Source organism: Melanerpes formicivorus, unplaced genomic scaffold (genome assembly GCF_026170545.1).
Source record: "Melanerpes formicivorus ecotype bairdi unplaced genomic scaffold, bMelFor1.0.p_v2 SCAF_59, whole genome shotgun sequence".
Lineage (NCBI taxonomy): Eukaryota > Metazoa > Chordata > Aves > Piciformes > Picidae > Melanerpes > Melanerpes formicivorus.
The window spans coordinates 4,394,602-4,418,622 of NW_027142411.1; the positions used below are offsets into that span (position 1 = coordinate 4,394,602).

Genomic DNA, 24,021 nt, shown 5'->3' on the forward strand with positions numbered 1-24,021 from the left:
TTTCAGCTGGAGAAGCCTTGTACTTAATCTCGCTGCTGTTCCCAGCAAACACATTTAATGTCTTCAAAACTACCCCCAGCACCCAAGAGTGGCACTGTGGATCCCCACACACATATTTTTATATGGCAGAATATTGCCACAGCTACTGAGAGATCCAGGTCCAGCCTGAGTCTATCTAACTGGCAGCAGTCTGGCTGCTGGGCTCATTAGCACTTGTGTCTCCATACCTGCGATGCATTGTAGACAGGGAAGTCTTCCACCGGAGGGATCAGCCCCTGCGCAATCAGCTGCCCGTAGGAAGGAGGCGCTTCCCGACGCACAAACTCTGCCTCCAGCCGCGTCATCTGCGTCTCAAACGCCCTGCAGACACAATCAAAAGTCAGCCTGTCCTGCCTCCCTCCCACCAGTGCGTGATAGCAGTGCAAGGCCTTCACACTCGCACCTTCAGCTGGGCTCTGCTGCTAAACCCAAGGGAGCAGGACAGGGCACCAGCACCACTGAGGCACACCAGCAGACTCCTCGCTGCAGCCCGAGGTTGGGCTCTGGGGCAGCTGAGGTGTATTTCACAGGCAAGCTTGTGCCAGTAACAGCGGTAACTTGTTGGCAAGAACTGGAAACAATCACCCAACAGGGGCAGCTTGCAGCTGCAGAGAGCTGTGGCTGTCCTGCCAGAACTGAGGCACTGAGGCTCCCAACACAGCATAGCGCTGATTCCAGCTCCTTGGTGGCAGATTTGCTCAGGAGAGTGCAAAGCACAAGGCACTGCAAACATTAGTGATGCCAGCAGCAGCACAGCACAGAGAGGGGCTTCAGAAAGTGCCTTACAGCCCCTTCTACAGGGCAGAGCCGCCCTTGCACAAACACAGGAACACACACTGTCCATACAGCAAGGCACACAGCACGAGGGTAAGGGGGCAGAGCTCATACTGACAGCAGTGGAGGCTAGAAAGTCCTGTTCAGAAGAGGCCTCACTACTGCAGGCCATCACTGCCAGCAAAACTAAGAGTGCAGTCTTTGGGTAGTGCAAGGGAGAGAGTCATTCCCTTTGGATTCAGCACAGACTCCACTGTAACAGTTCAGCATTCAGCTTCTGGCACTGCAAGGAGTTTGTTGGAGCAAGAGGAGGTGGGAGAGGAAACTGCTCAGAACAGTTTTAAGTTCAGTACAGGTTCTGCCAGGCTGCACACTAAGTGTGTATTTCTCACAGATCACAGAAGCAACAACATTGCCCTTAGTGCTTCCAAAAACCTGAGACCCTCTAGGCGTAGTGCAGTGACTGCTATGTAACTGTCAGCAGCCCCTTGGACAAATTTCACAGTGCTGCAAACTCTCCTGTTAACAGTAGGCTTTTTTTCCTGTAAACAAAAAGAGAACAGCACCCTAGCTATCAAAACATCCTAAAAGAAAGATGCTTGCCTGTACTCCCTGGTCCTGAGAGAATACAATTTAAACGCACAGCCCAGGGCTATCACCAGCAGCAGGCCGCAGACAAGGCTGCCGATCAGGGCCGCGGTGATGACCTTCCTTGGGACGATCACCAGGCAGTTCTGTTCATCGCTTCCGTCCTGGCAGTCCTCTTGCCCATCACAACGCCAGGTCTCAAAGATGCACAGATTTGTGCCACAGTGGAAGTTTCCTGGCTGGCAAGTGAAGCAGTTTTTTTCATCCGAGCCATCTGGGCAGTTCTTTTGGTTGTTACAGCGGTCAAGCACCGAGTAACAAAGGCCACTGTTGCCTTCACAGGGGTATTCGTTCTTCTGGCAGGCGGGACAGTTCTCCTCATCCTTGCCGTTGGGACAGTGCCACCAGCCATCGCAGTGCTGCTTGTCTGTGAAACACTCCTCATCGCTTCCACAAGGGTGCTCCCAAGGCAGGCAGTAGCCCTTCACCTGGTAGGTTGCGTTGAAGCCGTGCCCGGTGCTCTTGGAGCGGGCGTGGTAGGAGATGGTGAGCTGGCCCTTTGAAGACTCCACGCTCACCGACCGCCTGTTGTTGTGGTAGGAAAACGTTTGCATCAGCTTGTCCCCTCGCTCCTCCATGCCATCGTACACCTTGACATAGTCATTGTAGCCTAGCTGCAAATCAAGCTGCAGCAGCACGTGCCGATTATCTTGTGTGTCCACGTACCAGGTGCAGCGAAGGTCTGACCTGCTGTGATCAGCACGGAATAAGTCTGGGGAAGCAAAGGAGCCATAAAAATTACCCAGCCTCTTGCCACAGGAAAGGTCAGGACAGTTGTCTTCATCTGAACCATCGCTGCAGTCCTTAACTGAATTACACCTCAGCTCATTCACCAAGCACTTGGTGGAGTGGGCTGCACTGCACTGGAACATTCCTGAGGGACAGATGCTTGACAGAGGCTCTGTGGGAGGGACAGTGCAGTTCTTCTCATCTGAGTTATCACCACACTCATCCATCGAGTTACACTTCCAAGTACTGGGAATACACTTTCCATTTGCACAATGGAATTCATCTGACTGGCATTCAGCCTGACCTAGCTTTCCTGTGAGAGAGAAGAAAAAGGAAGAAGTCAGAACAAAACACTTTAGGAACCATGTACTGTCCCTTTTTAACAGCTGCTACCCTTCATGTCACAAGTCAGTCAGGACAGTATACTTCAGGAATACTGGTAAAAAGCCAAGTGTAAATAACATCAGTGTTACCCTGCTAACCCCTCCCAGGCACATCAAGACTGGCCCAGGGCTCCAGTCAACAGAAGTACCACCACCAGAGAGCAAAAGTGAAGCCAACAAAGCTGCAAGGTTTTACCTCTAATGTAAGAAAGGCGAAATCCCCGCGCCTGGCCTGAGCTCGAGGCGTCTGAGTGAAAAAATATCCAAACATGGTCCCTGGCAGAGATGAAAGATGGAGGTATGGAAGATCCACACACTTTGTACTCCTCTCTCTTGGAAGAGGGGCCAATCATCAACCAGTCTACTGCACACTTCTGAGAGTCTTCCAAATCAAAGTTCTTAAAACTGTCAGTAACAGAAAAAAAGGCAGGTTACAAAGAGGAGGTACATCTGGAACAGAGCCACAGAGAGAAAAACCAGACCCACAGCAGACCCCTGCACCAAACAGTGCTGACAGAGGGATCCAATTCAGCAACAATGAAACACCTACAGTATCTGAGCACACATGAACAGAGCAGTCCAACTCCTCCGGCTTGGACAAGCACCCATCTCACAGACACAAACAGCATGCCAAGCAGCTCCCAGAGCTGAGAGGCTGATTCCCTTTTACTCAGTCCCCAAACAAAACTGCTCCCTAAAATACAGCTGTGAGTGAAAGCAGAATACCAGAATACATTATGCAGAGGGCAGATTAATTTCCAACCTTAAATGCTATGAAACTATGAGAAGAGAGCCTGCTGTCTTGGACAAAGAACAGGGAGCACCAAAAAGAGATCAGTATGAGAGACAAAGATCAACTCTGAGATAGGGGTGGGCAGGGGGACAGAGAGGAGAGGACTGCAAGGAGTGGAAATGGAACCTATAGTCTAACACTATGGGGTCAGAGTGGCTGGAGAGCTCCCAAACAGAGAGGGTCCTGGGGGTGCTGATCGACAGCTGCCTGAATATGAGCCAGCAGTGTGCCCAGGTGGCCAAGAGGGCCAATGGCATCCTGGCCTGCATTAGGAATAGTGTGGCCAGCAGGAGCAGGGAGGTCATAGTGCCCCTGTACTCTGCTTTGGTTAGGCTGCACCTTGAGTACTGTGTCCAGTTCTGGGCCCCTCAGTTTAAGAAGGACATTGAGACTCTTGACCGTGTCCAGAGAAGGGCAACAAGGCTGGGGAGAGGCCTTGAGCACAGCCCTGTGAGGAGAGGCTGAGGGAGCTGGGATTGTTTAGCCTGGAGAAGAGGAGGCTCAGGGGTGACCTCATTGCCCTCTACAACTACCTGAGGGGTGGTTGTAGCCAGGAAGGGGTTGGTCTCTCCCACGTAACCAGCACCAGAACAAGGGGACACAGTCTCAAGCTGCGCCAGGGGAGGTTTAGACTCGAGGTGAGGAGGAAGTTCTTCACCGAGCGAGTCATTCGGCATTGGAACGGGTTGCCCAGGGAGGTGGTAGAGTCACCGTCCCTGGAGGTGTTCAAGAGGGGATTGGACGTGGCACTTGGTGCCATGGTCTAGTCATGGGGTCTGTGTTGATAGGTTGGACTCGATGATCCTCGAGGTCCTTTCCAACCTAAGTTATACTGTGATACACTATTACTTTTAATTCAAAGACTTAAAATATTCCCTTTCCGGGAATGCAAACAGGGCAAACAAACCTGTAACCTTTTACAGTCAAACCCAAACAGGGGGTAACTGATTTTCCCCTGTCAGCTGTGGATCTGAAGTGGATTCAGAGTGGAATCCTAACTTCTCCACTAAGAAATCCAAGTTTTAGCCACAAAACCAACTGAGGAGAAGGGTGATGAGGCAGAACAGACTTGCAAGCAAGTCTCATCTAAGAGCCTCCTTGAAAGCACCATGCCTTTCAGAGGTGCACAAGCTACCCAAACAAAGAGGGCAAAACAGAACATTCCTAAGGATGAACTCTTGTTCAAAATCAATTAGCATCTTAATCATAGGTGCCTGGAGTTCCAAGGACAATTTCCCTGAAATACAGACGACCCAGTTCTGATAGAAAGTTTCACATGGAATAGTTAGCATAGCAGTTAGAAAATGTCTTCTCCTAAAGGCAAAACCAAAGCCAAAATAACTGTGTTCTACCTCATAGATTTTGAACAAGTTTTGCTTCAGTTAAGACACTGTCACTCTGCTCCATCACCCTCCTAAGTTACACTGCTCCAATGGAAGCAGATTTTGGCCCATTTCAACTGATGGTGACTTTTATTGAAGCCCAAAAGCATGACGTATTGGAACAGGCCAGCAACCAACCTCATCCTACAAACCATTTCTTTGCAGAGAAATACAAACAGTAGTGCCTATAAACAACTGAACTGGGTGTCACTTCATACTGCATTTGGAACAACAAGGCTCCATGTAAGAATTGTCTGCCATACTAATCTGACATTAAATAGAATAAATCAGGTTGGAAGAGACCTTCAAGATCATCGTGTCCAACCCTTCAACCAATTCAACCCACCTAAACAACTAACCCATGGCACCAAGCACCCCATCAAGTCTCCTCCTGAACACCTCCCATGATGGTGACTCCACCACCTCCTTGGGCAGCCCATTCCAATGGGCAATCACTCTCTATGTAAGAACTTCTTCCTAACATCCAGCCTAAACCTCCCCTGGCACAGCCTGAGACTGTGTCCTCTTGTTCTGGTACTGGCTGCCTAGGAAAAGAGACCAACCTCTGCCTGTTTACAACCCCCCTTCAGGTAGTTGTAGAGAGTGATAAGGTCACCCCTGAGTCTCCTCTTCTCCAGGCTGAGCAACCCCAGTTCCCTCAGCCTCTCCTCACAGGGCTGTGTTCCAAACCGCTCACCAACTTCGTTGCCCTTCTCTGGACTCGTTCCAGCAAGTCAACCTCCTTCCTAAACTGAGGGGCCCAGAACTGGACACAGGACTCGAGGTGTGGCCTAACCAGTGCAATGTACAGGGGCAGAATGACCTCCCTGCTCCTGCTGGCCACACTGTTCCTGATGCAGGCCAGGATGCCATTGGCCCTCTTGGCTGCCTGGGCACACTGCAGGCTCATGTTCAGCCTACCATCAACCAGCACCCCCAGGTCCCTCTCTGCCTGGCTGCTCTCAGCCACTCTGACCCCAGCCTGTAGCACTGCATGGGGTTGTTGTGGCCAATGTGCAGAACCCGGCACTTGGATGCGTTAAATCTCATGCTGTTGGACTCTGCCCATCTGCCCAGCCTGTCGAGGTCTCTCTGCAGAGCCTCTCTACCCTCCAGCAGATCAACTCCTGCCCCCAGCTGGGTGTTGTCAGCAAATTTACTGATGATGGACTCAATGCCCTCATCCAGATCATCAATAAAGATGTTAAAGAGCACAGGGCCCAGCACTGATCCTTGGGGCACACCCCTGGTGCCTGGCCGCCAGCTGGCTGTGGCACCATTCACCACCACTCTCTGGGCTCAGCCTCCAGCCAGTTCCTAACCCATCGCAGTGTGCTCCTGTCCAAGCCATGGGCTGACAGCTTGGCCAGCAGTTTGCTGTGGGGGACGGTGTCAAAGGCCTTGCTGAGGTCCAGGTAGACTCCATCCACAGCCTCCCCACATCCACCAGGCAGTCACCTGATCATAGAAGGAGATCAGGTTGGTCAGGCAGGACCTGCCCTTCCTAAATCCATGCTGGCTAGGCCTGATCCCTTGGCCATCCTGTAAGTGCTGTGTGATTGCACTCAGGATGACCTGTTCCATGATCTTGCCTGGCACTGAGGTCAGGCTGACAGGCCTGTAATTCCCTGGCTCATCCAACCGGCCCTTCTTATGGATGGGCACCACGTTGGCAGCTTCCAGTCCTCTGGGACCTCGCCAGTGAGCCAGGACTGCTGGAAAATTATGGAGAGTGGCTTGGCCAGCTCATCTGCCAGCTCTCAGCACCCTAGGATGGATCCCATCCGGTCCCATGGACTTGTGGGGATCCAAGCTGCTGTGGAGAGTTCGAACCACCTCCTCATGGAACATAGGGAAACTATGCTGCTCCCTGGCGCCTTCTGCCAGCTCTGCAGGCCAGCTGTCAGGAAGACATTCTGCCCTTCTAGTAAAAATTGAGGCAAAGAAGGTGTTAAGTATCTCTGCCTTTTCCTCATCCCTTGATACAACATTTCCCTCCATGTCAACCACGGAGTGGAGGTTGTCTCTGCCCTTCCTCTTGCTATTAATGTATTTATAGAAGGAATTTTTGTTGTCCTTCACAGTAGAGGCCAGTCTAAGCTCCAAATATGCTGTTGCCTCCCTAATCTTCTTCCTGCATGATTTGGCTACATCCTTAAACATTCCATGGGTTGCCTCCCCTCTCTTCCAAAGATGATACACCCTCTTTTTTTCCCCTTAGTTCCATTAAAAGTTCATTGCCCATCCAGGCTGGCCGTCTGCCCCGGCGGCTCATCTTCCGGCACATTGGCACAGCCTGTCCCTGCGCCTTCAACAATTCTTCCTTGAAGCAGGTCCAGCCCTCCTGGACCCCTTTATTTTTATGGGCTTTATCCCAAGGAACCCCCTGAATAGTCCACCAATTTATTTTCCCTAAGAGTCCTGAATAGTGTGTTCAGCCTCTGCTACTTCACTGCTTTCATCACCTGTAATTAGATCCAGCCCTGCTCTCACAGTCCTCTGAAGAATAATCTAATCCTGCTATCCACAAAATAGAGCTTTGGGACATTTACTTCTTCCATTGAACTTTCTCAAACTGGTATGCAAATCTATCTGTCAAAAGGATTAGTCCTAAGATTGAATGATGGATAGTATGCAGTGGAAACAAGGGACAAAGTCATGTGTTCCTACTGCTTGTAGAACTGTACATATATGTTACAGCCTTTGGAAAAGTCCTGAATGAAGTCTGTAGTTACAGTTCTTGAGGGTGCTCCCAGGCCCTTTGTATCCAAAGCCCACAGCATTTTCTGTGATTAGAACCGTTCACAAACCAATCATGGGCAAACAGAGCAGTGATGGACAATGTCACCCACACCTCACTTGGCACCAGTCAGCATCACAGTACTGTTAGCCATCTTGAGCAGGGAAGCAGAGGGCTTGGGAGGACAGAACAAGACAAGGGTCAGTTAAGTCCCTGGCCCTGTCCAGCAAAGCATTTGTCTGAAAGAGCAGATATGGACCCAGAGGTGGCACTGAACTCCTGCCCTGGCACCCCTACCACACTGCAGCTGCTCCTCAGGATGCAAACATCCCCTGCACCCAGAAGCAACACTCCTCAGCTGCTATTCAGAAGCACTGATTGCAGTTATCCTGCTTTTGGAATGCCTCTTCTGCAGCTAATTCTTTTCAAAATCACCTAATTTTATACATAAGCACAAGAACAGGCTATTAAACACTGGAAGCATTCAAGCTTGGAGGATCACAACTCAGCATCAACTGAAAAATGCAGCACTACATCTGGGTTTAGAGGATTCTGATTTTTCTTTCAGTGCTAAGATACTGAAGCAAGGTTACCTGCAGCACTCAGGAGGCTCCAGGATCAGCCACGGATCAGACCTTGCCTACAATGATATTTTCCTATTAATTGTCAAGTCTTTCTATGTTGCTGCAAAGAACACCACTAAGCCAGCTTGTCATAAACACACATTTACACTCTGAAACAGGAAACAATGTGCTACCTGCAAAACTAATGCTCAGCAGAGCTAAGCTGTGGGCTGTCTGCACTGAAAGCAGCAGTAGCAACCAGAGGAAAAAAAGAGCACTTCTATAAATAATGTAGGGAATTCCCTGTAACTCTCTCAGTAATTTAAGCATGAGCAACTACAGCTTAAGGAGGGGGAGAAAAGCATTCTTAGTAACTGGAAAAGGACAAACATGGGATGATCAGGAGAACAAAATACAGAAAACTGTTGGAGGCTCAACAGATGTAAAATCTGAATGAAAATAATTAGTAAATAACTAACAATTTTTAAATGGCCAATTTGGCCCTCTAAGCTCATTAAGAATGGAGGATAAATATTATGGGTAGATCAGTAAAGCACAGTCCCAAAATAAAACAGACCAGCCAATTAAGCAAGAAAAGTTACTTCTATTTGCCAGCCTCTCACAGCAAGTGCAGACTGTGAACAACTGATGACTTAATTGGCTCATTAAAAACTTCTGCTTAACCACTGAAGCACAAGGACCTGGGAGTCAGAAGAGCTCTGTTCTACTCCCAGCTCCCAAGCACCACCTAACTGTGCAACCTCAAGCAAGAGACACAGGGCTGTGATTTCAGAAGCTGAGCACATGCAAATGAATGCAGTAAGTGGCTATTATGAGCTTTTCTCAATTAATGTCAAGTTCTGGAAGGTTGTGAGTTTGGTAAATAGGCCAGGCAGCAGGCCCTTCAACTCTTCACACAATTACAGATCAGCAAGCCTTGATACAAACAGTCCTCAGCTTTACTCAGAAGCTCAGCTGGTATCTGCAAATCCAGATTTTCAAAGCCAGTGACATGAATCACTGGAGTGAAAGCCTGGGAAGGTGATGCCTCCCCTTGCCTCAACTGAGAAGAGACAGTTCAAGTGGATCACTAAGTGGATCACTTTTCAGCACTCATCTTGAATTCTGAACATACAATCATAGAATCATTAGGGTCAGAAGGGACCTCAAGGATCATCTAGTTCTCCATGGAGAACATTTACTCTGTCCCATAAATCCCTGTAATAAGCCACAACTCATTTACACCTCAGGTTCATTACAACCCTCAGGTAACAGTGACTTCTCAGCTGTGAGGGAACAGTGATGGGTAGAGCCTGCAAAGGATGGTACCGAGGCAGGTGCTGCACATGGCACCTTTATCTGCTCCTACAGGGTTTGTATGCAGGCCCCTGTGAAAACAGACATAGAAACAGAGAAAATGGGAAGAGAAATCAAGACATTTGCACACCGATATCCAACAGACTGATTACCTGAATCTACAGTGACACAGCAAATTCCTGGGAAGCAGTGGCTACACGCTCATCCCCAGGTCTCAGCAGGACCTTTCCAGCACACACACAGACTTGGAAGAAAGTATTGAAAGATGCACAACTAGCAGAGGTACAAGCTCAAAGAACATGTGCTTCCTGGTCTTGGAAAGTCATCCCCAGGGATTTCTAAAAGGTAAGCTACAAAGCACAACAATAAAAGCATGGAAATTTGAGGGTATCACAGTACCACAGTATAACTTAGGTTGGAAAGGACCTCGAGGATCATCGAGCCCAACCTATCAACACAGACCCCATGACTAGACCATGGCACCAAGTGCCACGTCCAATCTCCTCTGGAACACCTCAATAATTGATACACACACATGAAAGGCTGGTATGAAGGCAAAGCTTCTCAAGGGCAGGCCCACAGGCCCCAGCATTTAACATCCACCTGCAGGTCTGGACACAGTTCTACTGAAAGCTGCTGAGTAAGAGGCTTCTCAGAAATGACCACTGACTGCAACTGCTTGAGAAATCCAGACTGCACTGTTACCCCTTAAGGACTCCTGCTGCATCTCCACTATGATCCTCACAGAAGACTGTTGCCTTGCTGTCAGTGAGGATTCAGTGCACTCAGGGTAACACAATATAGAGAAGGTGAGGGTTTGAAACCTTTACAAATCCAGATGTTATCACAAGAACTGTTTGGTGTTCCCAGGAGAATTTAAACAGCTATTCTTTTGTGCCCTTTTCAGCACACTATTAGGACCAGCAGCATACACAGTTGTTACAAGGAAAAAATGCTGGTATTTGAACTCTCTTTCCTAGACTGCCTATGCAGTGCTGGCCAAGGCAAGCCAGCTGCTTCTTTCAGGTCCTCAGCACTGCCAGGGCTACATCCTCCTGAAGAGATCCTCCCCTGCTGTCACATTTCATACCCTGGAGTGAGTCATTCCAAGCACATTTATAGTCAGACATGTAACACCACAATACTTCCTAGGATGTAGACGCACAACTCCCATTGTTTGCATGTGCATAGGAGGACAGGATATGGCAGGGACAGAAAACAAACCCCATGAGAAGAAACCTTTCAAACCCTGCTGCTATGCACACATCTAAGCTCTCTACACACATCATTATCAGTTCCATCAGCTCACTTTCCTTTATCTCCTTAGCCACTCTTGCACCCATACCTGCAGAAGAGAATCCTAATTCTAAGTGTGGGCTCAGATGTTTTCAGAGCACGAATTGCAGTCCCATTCTCCAGAGCCAAGCCTTGTCTCTCATCTGTATGCTTCCTCAGAGGTTCCAACACCCTCTGCTTTGAAACAAATTCCCCAAGTCCAATACAATTTAATGGGGCTTAAAAGCATGTTTCTATTTATGGGTCTGAAATGCTGGCAGGTATCTGCTTCCTCACTTCTGATGAGTAGTTCCTATTTTGAACTATGGATGGTGGAGCCCTCCTATTACTCCATCTGTGGCAGATTTGTTTTTAATTGCTGAGCATCTGCAGTTGAAGAGGTTTGCAGTCCTTTTAAGCAGCTGAGCAAAGAATGAGCAGATGGTGTCAGATACAACAGTGCTAAAAACCAAACAAAAACCCCTTTCCTAGGCTAGCTTTCTTTTCCCTTTTTAAATGACAAATTCTTGGTTTGAAAAGTACTATGATTAGCTCAGAGAAATGGAGCATAGCCACAGTATGTTGACATTAGAGCCTAAGCATTATTAACAAACCATTTGCAATAAACTCCAGTCTTTGCTGAACAGTATTTTTATAGAATGACCTGAAATTGTGCCACCAGGACTGCTCCCTAATACTGCTGGAATGAAATGTTAAGCAGAAAAGCATGTGTCTTTTGGTTAACAAGTAACAACAAGCAACTACCATCTTCAACTGTCAGTTAAACTCAGCACTGTTTCAACACACTTCAGAAAACATAATTTTTGCACTAAGGATTTTAAATATCCCCCTGAGGCTGCTCCAGGTTTTACAGCCTTCACCTATTCCTATTTATGAGCAAGGAAGAGAAGGGGGGCTATTTATTGTGAGTAAATACATCACTGTTTCCCATCTCCTCACCTACCAAAGGTGTGTGAAGTCTCACTACAAATGATTTGCACATACAGCAATGGCTGCAGCAGAGCATTTGTAAAATGAGAGGTGCTCACCCTGCAGCCATACTGCAGTGTAACCAAGCTCAGCAGCTCTGACACACAGCCTCATACTCCTCCATCAGATAAGAACTCACATTTTGTTTCCTTTCAGCACAACATGCCTGTATCTCCACAGAAAATCAGACCATACCTAATTGTTATCATGTCTCCACGATCTCCTTTAATGTACCAGCTGCAGTTTACAGCTGGAGGGTAGTTGAAGGGCCAAGAAGGGCTGTAGATAACTCCCCGTCTCTCTGTGCGCTGTTCCAGCTCTCCACTGCAAGGAGCTGTTAATAAGGGGGGAAAAAGAGAATATTGTTAATGCTTTACCTAATCAACAATTCACATTACCCACAGAGCTTTAATCAATTTCTGGGGATTGCAGACAAATGAGTCAACAGCTTTCTCCTCCTGCTGCTTTCTACTCTACCTCGGTGTTTAATTAAGACAGCAGCTCTAAGTGTAGGTAAGCACAACCTGCATCTCAATGCAGGATCAATCAATAGCCTTGTACAAATCCCCCAAAGGCTCCAATCAATACTGCTGCATGGATCTGCCAAGAGGATGCAATACACAAGTCCTTCTCAGTCCCAAAGCCTGGGCACATCACCCACTGCCTGACGAGGATCCACGTTCAGTGCCAAGCATCTAAAGTCTCCTTTTGCTGCAGTGTGCTCCTGACTTCTTGTCTGCTCTCCTAACCACAGGACAGGCCTGAAGAGTTTGTGATGGTTAACAAAAGAACAAACTGCATTCCAATGTCAAATGTTTTCACCAAACATTACCAGGTACTCTAAACGTCTTCTGAACTGCCACAGACAGGGGAAATCAGCTGTAAAACAGCAGGCCAATCAAGGCTGCATCAAATACTTACAATTTGTAATCATGCAATTCAAAATCGAAAGTGAAATGTTGCAAGGACAAGTGGGAAAGCTGCTCTGATGGGGAAATGTGCTCTCAGCAGACTGCAAGAGGGGAACTTCTCTGTGCTGCAAGAGCTATTCTGAACATGCTCCAAAAATACTTTCTCAACTATTTTTAAAACAAATATGGAGCACAACTTGTGGATTGCAGCTGAATATTCCCTTTCTTGACAGCAGCTTACTTTCTCATAGCTTAAAAAGGTGGCAAGGATTAAAAAAAAGGGTCACCATCCCTCAAGCTTCCCCATGCACATACAGGTTCACACACACTGCATTGCAAATCAGAGATTTGCAGCAATGCTTGAGATTCCGCACAGAAACACTTTCAGTTCACAGCCAGGATCAGGTCCATCTGCAGTGGGGGGCTGGGCAGCAGGGCACCTGCAGGGCTGCTGGCTGGGGCCAGGCTGCAGTATTCCCACCCCCCAGTAAGTCTGTGCCTGGCACTATGCTGCTTGTTCACAGTGGGCACTTCTGAAGTGAGAGCTAGAGGAATACAAAAAGTGTCAGGTGAGTAACTTACCTGAGGCAAAACATTGTTGTTACCCTCCAAGCAGGGCATTCCACTGAAACATGCATGTGGTACCTACTCCTTTCAAGGCCACACAAGCACATGGACTGCATAAACACAGGGAAACATCTATTCTCCAAACAAGTATCTTCCGGCACAGCAGGTAGCAAAAGCAAGAGCGTTGCTGTTACCATGTTTCTACAACCAGAGGGGCCCCAGCTGGATGCTGGCAAAACACTGAGACCTAATCATAGAATTACAAAAGCAAGGGCAAGATCCACAGCACTTCCCAACTCCAGTTCTCCTTCGGGTTATGTCTTCAAAAGTACTTCTCCACAAACTTGTCACTGCATCAATGCATCATCACAGCATAAGAGGACCTGGGCCTAGCAACCATATAAAAGGAGATGGAAAGACTGCACTTCATAGCTGCCAGACTACTCAATGGGAAGAAAACAAACAGCACAAAGCAGAAAGAGCAATGACAGCAGACAGCACTGTTCAGAGGCTTCCAGCAACAGCTCTGCAAATGCTCCTGTTGCCCTTGTACCAAACACTGCTCTGGATCAATGTTCCTTACTCACAGGATATGCATTAGAGCAGAGAAAAGTCAGAATTACACACAGCTGAGTCTGGTTCCCTGTTCTGAGAAGTCCCATTAAGAGGCTGGTGACTCCACAGGAGCACTTCAGTGCAGTTCAGCAGAGCTTCTGCTCTCCCCAACACTTGTTTCTCAGTTTTAGGAAGCACTTACAAAGATCCTGAGCAATAGTTATTTGAAGGATCCCAGCCTTGCTGAAGCAACATCATGAGCATTTTTCTTTTGCGGTCATCTACAGCCTCCTAATCTGTCAGCACGGGATCTGGTGTAACACAACAGTTCAGGCTCTCAGTGAGAAATGCTTCTTCTTACTACACTGCACATCTGCTGTGAACACAGGACATGGAAAGAACAGACAAAAGAAAGAGATTTCCCATTTTAACATGGAAAAATGCTATGGATATAAGGAAGGGAAGGTCTGCACTGATAGTGTGTGTCGCAGTTCTTGCAAGCGGCATTGTCGCGCAATGCTTTCCCACGGCTTTACCTCTCTGACACGTGCATTTCAGACTTGCTCTACCCAAAATGAAAAGAACAACTGCTTGGCTCCTAAAAAGGCTCCTGATTTGAACAGACCACCAATCTGAATTCATATAACCAAAACACAACCACACCATTTCAAGGAAAGACACACAGTTTGCTAAAGCTGTTGGAGCAAAATGGGGACACACACCTATCCACCTCCCAAAATTGCTGTTGTGTTTACATAGACACCACTTCGTTGCTTTTCCAGCACTGGTCATTGCTGTGGTATTTGTAACAGACCGACAGATCTCCCTCCTAACCAGACACCAGCCTCTTCACTCCTCCTGCACTGGCAGCTGAAGTATCTGAGTGCTGCTTCCAGCAGCTGTTCTCTCACCTACATGAATTTTGAAAGAAAAATCTACACTAAACAAAGCTTCCAGCGCTGACAACAAATCAGAGAAACCAGACAAGGGGGCAGTTTCGTGCTGTTGGGGTTTCAGTGTCGGTTAAGGGGCCTCAACTTCCTCTTCAGCCCTGGCCATGGAGCTGGCAGAATCACACGCACGCCTAATGCTGCTAAGCAGAGCTTTGGTGTGACAGGGAGATTCCTTCAGGAAAATAAACAAAAGCCTTCTCCATGTGCCAAAACATCTAAAGGAAAGGGAAGTCTCTAAATAGAAAGGTACAGCCCTGGATTCTGAAGGGTTACCAGCAGTGACAACGTGACAGGAGCAGTGATAACATGTTTTCAGCAACTGTTCTGTGACTCTTCTGCAGCCTTTCTGTACAAACCCAGAGCTGAAAGCCCAGTTTACTAAAAGCCCCAAACTGCTTACATTTTCCTTGTTTAGAATACCAGTCATTGGGCTGGGGGGACCAACACACCACCACTCTTACTGAGATGGTGCTTCTAAAAAAAGAGATAAATTCTTAAGACCATGAAAAATTAATTAAACAACTTCAAACAAATGCCAGGAGTCTCTGAGTTCAGCAAGTTTCTCAAGCAGGTGTTAATCTTAATTAGGCTCCTTCTGTAATAATCAGATTGTTTTTTTCTACTGTAGCCAGCAATAGATTCCACTTGCCAGCTAAATACACCACAAATATCTGCAAGGAAGTTTCCAACACTTCACATGAATACGACTCCTGCTCTTGCAGAAGCAACTGTAACATAACAAACGTTGAGCTCCACCAGAGGATAGTGCTGGGGGCACTGAGCTGTGTAAGAATAAATGTTCAGACAATTCCAGCAGAGAACAAAACCTGCAGTTTCACACTGCTCTCTGAAGCCCCAGGGTCTGCCCCAGTCCCAGGGGACACATCCTAACCATCTGCTGCGTCATTAAGAATGGTTTGCACCTGCCACAAGGAGCCTCTTCTCCAAACCAAAGGCTTGGCAATATGTGCTTTCCCAGCAGCTACCTCAGGGTGGACAGAAAGCTCTCCTGAGTTCTCTCAATGTCCCCTCAAGGAAGACCTGCACACATAGCTCAATGCTGATCCTCATGCCCCTGGAGAGAAAACGATTTAAAGCTGCCCTTCATCAGCATGCTGCTTGTGCTGCTGGTATCTGAACCAGGAGCGGCACAGCCAAGGGCTGGACTGGCTGAGCTGACAAAAGCTGAGCCTGTGTGTGGCTGGATCAAGAGGCTGAGCTGGCCCACCAGGAGCACAGGCAGAGGGTCTCAGGGGAGGGCTGCTACCTGTCAGCAGCAGCTGCTCTGCATTAAAGTTCCTGTACAAATACAGCCAAAACACTGGCTCAGCCTGAGACCCCCAGAACTCATTACTGCTGCTGCTACCAGTGTTCTGCAAACAAATAGACTGTACCTTATCAGAGAGACCAACACTGTGACAAGCCGCTTTGCCACCATGTGTTTGGAACAGCAAATGCTGCTCCCAACCTTCATCAGGGTTCCTAAGGAGCATCTCCTGCAAGGCCATACCTGGCAGGTGCCTCAAACTGCATTATCCTAACCTGTTATCCTCCAGCACACAGGTAAGAGAAACTACACATGATCACAGTATCACAGTATCACTTAGGTTGGAAAGGACCTCGAGGATCATCGAGTCCAACCTGTCAACACAGACCCCATGACTAGACCATGGCACCAAGTGCCACGTCCAATCCCCTCTTGAACGCCTCCAGGGTCGATGACTCAACCACCTCCCTGGGCAACCCGTTCCAATGCCGAATGACTCGCTCGGTGAAGAACTTCCTCCTCACCTCGAGTCTGAACCTCCCCTGGCGCAGCTTGAGACTGTGTCCTCTTGTTCTGGTGCTGGTTGCCTGGGAGAAGAGGCCAACCCCTTCCTGGCTACAACCACCCTTCAGGTAGTTGTAGAGGGCAATGAGGTCACCCCTGAGCCTCCTCTTCTCCAGGCTAAACAACCCCAGCTCCCTTAGCCTCTCCTCACAGGGCTGTGCTCAAGGCCTCTCCCCAGCCTTGTTGCCCTTCTCTGGACACGCTCAAGTGTTTCGATGTCCTTCTTAAACTGAGGGGCCCAGAACTGGACACAGGACTCAAGGTGCGGCCTAACCAAAGCAGAGTACAGGGCACAATGACCTCCCTGCTCCTGCTGGCCACACTGTTCCTTATGCAGGCCAGGATGCCATTGGCCCTCCTGGCCACCTGGGCACACTGCTGGCTCATATTCAGGTGGCTGTCGATCAGCACCCCCAGGTCCCTCTCTGTCTGGGAGCTCTCCAGCCACTCCGACCCCAGCCTGTAGCTCTGCATGGGATTGCCGTAGCCAAAGTGCAGCACCTGGCACTTGGACTTGTTGAATGCCATCCCATTGGACTCTGCCCATCTGTCCAGTCGGTTGAGGTCCCTCTGCAGAGCCTTTCTACCCTCTAACTGACTAACATCTGCTCCTAACTTTGTGTCATCTGCAAACTTGCTGATGACTGACTCGACCCCTTCATCCAGATCATCGATGAAGATGTTGAAGAGGACAGGGCCCAGCACTGATCCCTGGGGGACACCACTGGTGACTGGCCTCCAGCTGGATGTGGCACCGTTCACGACCACTCTCTGGGCCCGGCCCTCCAGCCAGTTCCTAACCCAGCACAGAGTGTTGTGGTCCAATCCACGGGCTGACAGCTTAGTCAGCAGTTTGCTGTGGGGGACGGTGTCAAAGGCCTTGCTGAAGTCCAGGTAGACCACATCCACAGCCTGCCCCACATCCACCAGACGGGTCACCTGATCATAGAAGGAGATCAGGTTGGAGAGGCAGGACCTGCCCTTCCTGAATCCATGTTGGCTGGACCTGAGCCCTTGGCCACCCTTCAGGTGCGCAGTTATTGCCGCCAGGATAATCTGCTCCATCACTTTCCCTGGCACTGAGGTCAGGCTGACCGGCCTGGAGTTTCCAGGTTCCTCCATCCGACACAACTGCAATCGCCTCTCACCATGCTTTCTCTCCTCCACTCCAATGAGGCTGCTGGGAGACAAGTAACTCAAACCTGTATCACGGCAAAACCACATGAAAGCTTTCAGCATACTCCAAAGAGTAACAGCCAAATGGTACAACCTTCCGTTTCTAGCAAGCAGGGCACAGGCAAGCAGCGGAGCTGACTGGATGAAGCATTCTGCATTTCAGCCAAGGCAGGCGCACCAGGTCAGCCCAGCCACCACACAGTAACAAACCCTCATACTCTACACAGCCAGGGGATGGCAGACTCCATCGAAAGCCACAGAACCATCCAGACAGATTAGGACATAGATGCCAATGGTGTGTTGCAAACAACCTGTATCCTGTATGGTTCACCTCTATTTGCCCTGAGCTGTTCCAGAAAGTCACCTAATCACAGACTACCTTTTCCCCGATGTAAAACTCTCAACCACCCATGCTGACTGGAACACTCAAGCTCCAACATTATTCAACACACTGCCTTAGAATTATTTTCATGTTTTCCCATTTATTTTCCTCCTGTTTCCCTAGTAGTTTTTCCTATTTTAACTTAAGTTGCAGCCTCATTGGAGATAAAGTAATACACCTACCAATGTGACTGTGGAGGGACAGGCACAAGAAGACCCTGATCACCCTGACTGCAGTGCTGCTCTCACATCAGTAAATCACAGTACTGCTGCAGAGAAGGAAATTGCACTGAGTGTTTTGATTCTGGCAGAATGTACACGCTGACATTCATGAGACATTTTTAACATAGCACAGTGACACCAAGGGAGCCTATAGCCCCAGAAAGACTTAAGAGCCCTAAGCTTCCTCAAACCAGGGTCATGCTGGTTTAAAAGATATCCTCACATGGGGAAGAAACAGTAGAAACTCAGAAGAACAGGAAATACAAATAAGAAAATACATCTTACCTACTGAGGTGACAGCACTTTCTATTTTCCCAGTCAGGAAGAAATTCACTGTGTAAAGACAGAAAAATAATGTTGATACAGGTTCCAAGTGGCACAGGGTGACAGTCAGTAGTTAAGCATTTCTAGGTGTTAATATAAATACATCACAGTTTTCCAACAAGCACTTTGTTTATCTACACAGGCAAGCCATGTAATCAATGATTATCCATCACTGCAGCTAGAACAAGAGTCAACACACAGTGTTAGTTTAGTATCTGTCAAATATGCTGCCAAAAGAAACAACTGCCAGTCTGCTCCCAGTGCTCTTCTGTAGAGCTGTTTTCAGTTGGGGAAGAGAGCAGAACAATCACACTGCAACATTCACCGTCACAGGTAGCCACTCTACCTGCTTAAAGCTGGAACACAGTGATCATCTTTAAACATCTCTGCTCTGAATAAAATAAAGTTTGGTCCTTCGGGGCATAGGTCACCTCGAAACCAAACAGCTAAAGCTGACAGGAGACCTTCTAAGCAAAGCCAAGGATACTTTCAAAAAGGCCCACTGGTAGCAGCCAGCACAGGGGGTGGTGCTTGCAACTCACAAATGACTTGTAAATTAAGTCTTGGATACTCTTCACTCTCTCCTAAGTCTCCTCTCACAGTATATACCACTGGAGTGATCTGCTAAGAGCTGTTACCACCAAAACAAGTTTCTCTCGTGTCACTGCTGCTCCAGAGGCCTGCGTTAACAGTTAGCTCCACAGGAGTTTCTCCGTGCACTCTTTAAGGCAAGCCATGCCTCTCTAACAGTTACAGCATATTTCACCAATTGCTCTCATTTTAGCAGAATTCCAGAATTACAAACTATTAACAAGATGACATGTTTAAAAGAATTAGAAAGGTTTTAAAGGCTACCAAAATTCAATGTACAGCACCGCAGCCCAAGCACTTACTTTGGCTTTATTTTGCACGTGTTACATCCTAAATCTTTTTACAGTCAATCTGCTGGCAAGTAAAAAATATCACTAAAAAATGAACAATAGGAGAAGAGAGGAAAAGAAATCATCCCTGTTCCCAGCAGTCACTTGGGAAGCCGCTGACAACACTATTTATGACTCAGAGCAGCAAGCACCAGTGCAGGCCCCCATTGTCTTAGACACTGTCCAAACACATCACAAAACAATGATCCCTGCCCTGACCACCTTCTGGCATAACTCAAAGCAGTACAAAGGCAAAAAGCACCTAGTAGGAAAGGAGTGGAAACAGGGAAGCTAAAAAGGATCCCTCGGCTTGGCCGTTTGGTCCCAGCCACAGTTTCCAGTCAGTGGTGGGACTGAGCTACCGCTGAACTACAGCTGCCCAGGTGCCCACAGCAGTCCTTCCCTGCACTCCCTCTGGATGCCCACAAGTGGACCTTCTCCTTGCTGAAGCCAGAGTTCCAACAGCTGAAGGCAGATGGCCATATGAGCAGGCACAGCCTGTGACAGGCCTCAGCCCCAGACCAGAGAATGGCTGTTCCTGGCATCCTTCACCACGGAGGGCTTCAGGGCACCACCACAGAGCAAGGGCAGCCTCTGACAGCTCCTTCTAGGCAGCTGCAGCACTGAGGTTTTAGCAAGGCACACTGGCAGAAAGGAACCCAGTGGCAGCATCTGTGTCCTGTGGCTGGAGCAGAAGCATGCCCGAGCTGCAGGTCTGTTACTGAGCACTGACATTGTGTTCACAGCACCCTAACTGCACTGACTTCATCACACACTAATGTGCAGCAGGAACTGCAGCATGCCCACAGCACCAGCTGGTTCCAGCAGTCAGCAAGCACACCTAGGAGCAGCTGCCCATCCCATGGCAGGACACAGCTTGGTTCCAGTGACTCCACACGTGACAAACCTTGGATCACAGCAAGAACAGCAATGTGTTTCCTGACAGGGTATTAAAGTACTGCTGTTCTTGTAACCATGGTGATGTAGTCGTAACGACTGAGAAGAAATTAACCCATGATTAAGTCACAAATTTAATTTCATGAAAATGGAAATGTTTTGGTTCATCCAAAGAACGTGCATGAATACCCTCTGCAAAACCATCATCACCACAGCTGGAAGTGCTTGAAGATACATTGTGTGGAAATGTCCAGGTCTGTACTACCACTCTACAGTCCTTCTTCACACTTCCTACACAATGGCCACAGCAGAAGACAAGTTCCCAATCAGAGGCTCCCTCGTGGCTGAAGAGGGGTCCCCATGCCCTTTAAATGGAAATAAACAGCATGAAGACAAGAGGTGCAATAGGTAAGAGTGGAATTAGCTAACTCAGAGCCACCCTGCTGTCTTCTGAGGACTGTGAAGCACACAGCCTTAGTCTGCTACTAGAAGAGGCAGAGCTGTAGGCAGGTTTGCATACCAGACCTAGCAGATACCCAAGAAAGACAACCCTCAAAACTGTTCATTTAGCTCTGCAAATGCAAAACACCTCTCAGTTGCTCTTGCAAGCTCTTTGCTCTCATTTTCAAACTCTGGCACACTAAGAAGTCATCAGTCAAGAACAGTTCTTTAAAATGAAGTCCAGGTTTCACATCAGGTACTTTCCCCAGCAACCAAATATGCTTACAGTTTCCAGTATCTGTTTTCCTCACTCTCAGTCTCACTCAGGACCATCAAATCAAACCACAACTCTGCAAAGCAGCATTTTCTGAAGCACTCAGCTCTCACAACTGTCAGAGGCCCAGAAGAAAGAACAGCCATTCCCCTGATGCTTGTCTCTTACCAGAACAAAATCTTGTCAAAATAAAGACAGGTGACAAACTAGAGAAGGGTTTCTAGATGATCTTCCTCTGAAGCAGTGGGCATTGTTATGGGAGAGCCAGAACAAAACAGAAGCCTTCAGTTGGCTTGAACTCCATGTAAGAAACTCACTGTGCCACTCGTTTGGATTGCTTTATGGCTGGGAAGCAGTTATATTTGGATCAAAAGGGAAACTTGCATCTTGGCGTCTCCAAACCAGAATTTTCCCCACAGCCAGAAGGAGATACCAGCTCCACTGTTTTGGTTATTTCCTATCTGATAATTTTCTCTGTACCTCAGAATTTCTCAAGAGTGAGAAACAAAATGGCCTCATGGAAGAACAGTTGCAATAAACTCAGTTCCAGTCTTAGAGCAGCACTTTACAGACAAGGCTAAAAGAACAAACGTCAGTGTCAGTGCATTGATACAGACACCAAACACCACATACAGCCCAAGGAAATCAAAAAGTGAAAGAAAATGGCAAGAAGCAGGAATCAAAACCAAGGCCAAATGGAAAGGACACACAAGCAGGAAGTAAAAGGCAAAATTAGCTAAAGCAGCAGCAGCATTACATCCTCACGGGTTCACTCAAGCAGAAGACCTTACAAACTCCCCACCTCTCACGTTTCCCAACTTCCACTACTGTCAGTCATGCAAGGAATAGGAATAACACATTCCAGCTGAAAAGAAGAGCCAGGCAGTGAAATTCCAGAAGTCACAGAAGGCAGAAATCTACTAAACTTTCAACCCAGCATCAGCTTACAGCTATATACAGGAACTGTTTTCACTTGAACTCTGGGGTTCACATAATCTTTCATTATCTTAGTAGTCATTTTAATAATAACCATTCTTTCTGTTAAACAGCAAAGCTTTACCAAAGGGCTGACTGGGCCACAACAAAATCCCCCAGAAATTCAGAGATGGTCAAAATCTTTAACTTTAGCTAACCCACGCAGCAGACAGTTCTCAGGCTGTGCACATCTCTGACATCCCCTTAAGGCTCTGCACTAGCAGAAGGGATGTTCAGGCTGTTCTGCAGTTTAGCTAGCTTCTTGTACCGCACTCCCGTCAAAAAAGGGACATCTGAAGTAACCAGGGCAGCTTCTAACGTTCAACTTCCTACACTTCTCTAGGCAAGCACCACATAAGAACAAACAAACAAACAGATCACAACCAAAACCGAAAACAAAACCAACCAAGCCACTTTCACAAAACCGGAATTAAAGAGTCTGGCCACAGATACTCATTTCTGATCACTTATGTAACGAATAGTAACCATAATTTGGGATTATTAAACACCAGCTCCGACAGCAAATAGCCGTGGTTTTAGCACGTTCTAGCTGGAGGAGTTTACTAAAGAGCTGTCAGCAGAGCTGGGACAGCCCCGGATCGGCGGCAGCAGGCAGGAATGGGGCAGACGGAGCCCAGCTCGGTAACCCCCAGTTCTACCTGCCCGTTAAACGCGGGGGGCCTTCCGCATGTTCGCTGCGGTCACTGGCGGCAGAGCTTCTCCCTACCCAAAAAGCCCTTCCCCGACAGTAGGGGCTGCCACCCCGGCACGCAGCGAGCCGCACCACGCTGCCAGGGCCAAGCACCTGCTGCCAGCAGCGCGGGGAGCAACCGCTCCGAGCAGCAGGCAGGGAGAACGGAACACAGCAGAGGCAACGGAGGGAACAATCTTCTTCCACGCTGCCACTCAGAGAAGTGACAGGCAGGCGAGTACCACGACCGAGCCCGGGCAGGCGAGGCGGCACCGCGGGCAGTTTCGTAACCGGCCCGGGAGCCGCTGCCCGCACCGCGCCGCGGCGGACCGAAAAGTCCGGCGGAGGCCCCCGCGATGGCCAAACTTTTTTTAAGGAGCGTTATGCGGGGTCAGCGTAGCGGGTTCAGAACCACAGACGTTTGAAACGCCGATTTCCGCAGGAGCGGACGGCCTCCGCTCGGCCCCCCCCACCGCCGGGCACCGCGACCCGCGGCCGCGCAGCCTCCCCCGGGCTCCGTTAGAAACCTGGGGGCAAGACGGGGGCGCGCCGACACGGTTCGGTGCGGCGGAGTCCCGTCATCTCCCTCCTCCCCTTCATCCGGTAACTGCCCGTAGCGGGCGAGGGGGCCCGGCAGCCCCACCGCAGGTGCCCGAGCCCCCCGCCGCCGTGCCCGGACATGCCCCGCCAGGCGGGGAGCGGCCGGGCCAGCACTCACCGAGGCAGATGGCCGTTAGCGGCACCAGCGCGCCCTGCCGGAGCTCCGCGGCCGCCGTCTTCTCCATGTCGGGTCGCCACCGCCTGCCCTTCAGCGCGGGGGGAACCGCGGCAGCTCCGCTCCCGCCGAGCGTCTACGCCGAGCCGTGGGAGCCGGCGGCGCGGTCTGCCCGCGATGCCCCCGCAGGCCAGGGGGCCGGGAGCGGCGCGGGCTCCCGTGGCCGCAGCCCCATGGCTGGGCCGCGCTCCCCGCGGCGGGGCAGGTGGAAGCGGACAGACGGAAGCGGACAGACCGCAGTGCCGCCGCTCCGCCGCCGCCCCACGTGACAGGCCCGCCGAGCCGCGGCGGCGGCCGGTCCGGAGGACGCGGGCAGCGCCCCCCGGCTCCGCTCCGCGCCCCCCGGCTCCGCTCCGCGCCCCGCCGCGCACACCTGAGGGCTCCAGCGGGCGGCGCAGGAGCAGCGCGGGCTGCGGCGGAAGGGAAGGCGAGGGCCGAGCCCGCCCGGCAGCGCCGAGCTTCCTGTCAGGCACCGGGCGCCCCTCCGCCGCCAGG

At 49.4% G+C, this 24,021-nt stretch overlaps 1 protein-coding gene across 3 annotated transcripts in view; it reads right to left on the reverse strand.

Annotated features, from left to right (window-relative positions):
• LRP3 (LDL receptor related protein 3) overlaps positions 1–23,802 on the reverse strand; it is a 28,227-nt gene extending 4,425 nt beyond the window's left edge. Inside the window, exons 1-6 of one of the 3 annotated variants that reach the window (XM_068161687.1) lie at positions 23,470–23,802; positions 18,515–18,562; positions 11,829–11,967; positions 2,770–2,978; positions 1,417–2,503; positions 228–360 (exon numbers count right to left, since the gene is read on the reverse strand). In XM_068161687.1, coding sequence (XP_068017788.1) covers positions 228–360; positions 1,417–2,503; positions 2,770–2,978; positions 11,829–11,967; positions 18,515–18,562; positions 23,470–23,536 — 1,683 coding nt within the window. In that variant the 5' untranslated portion in view covers positions 23,537–23,802. Of the gene's footprint in view, positions 1–227; positions 361–1,416; positions 2,504–2,769; positions 2,979–11,828; positions 11,968–13,868; positions 14,002–18,514; positions 18,563–21,887; positions 21,951–23,469 lie in introns of those variants that run through there. The other 2 variants (XM_068161688.1, XM_068161689.1) reach the window with 2 other exon arrangements.
• Between the last annotated feature and the right edge of the window lie 219 nt (positions 23,803–24,021).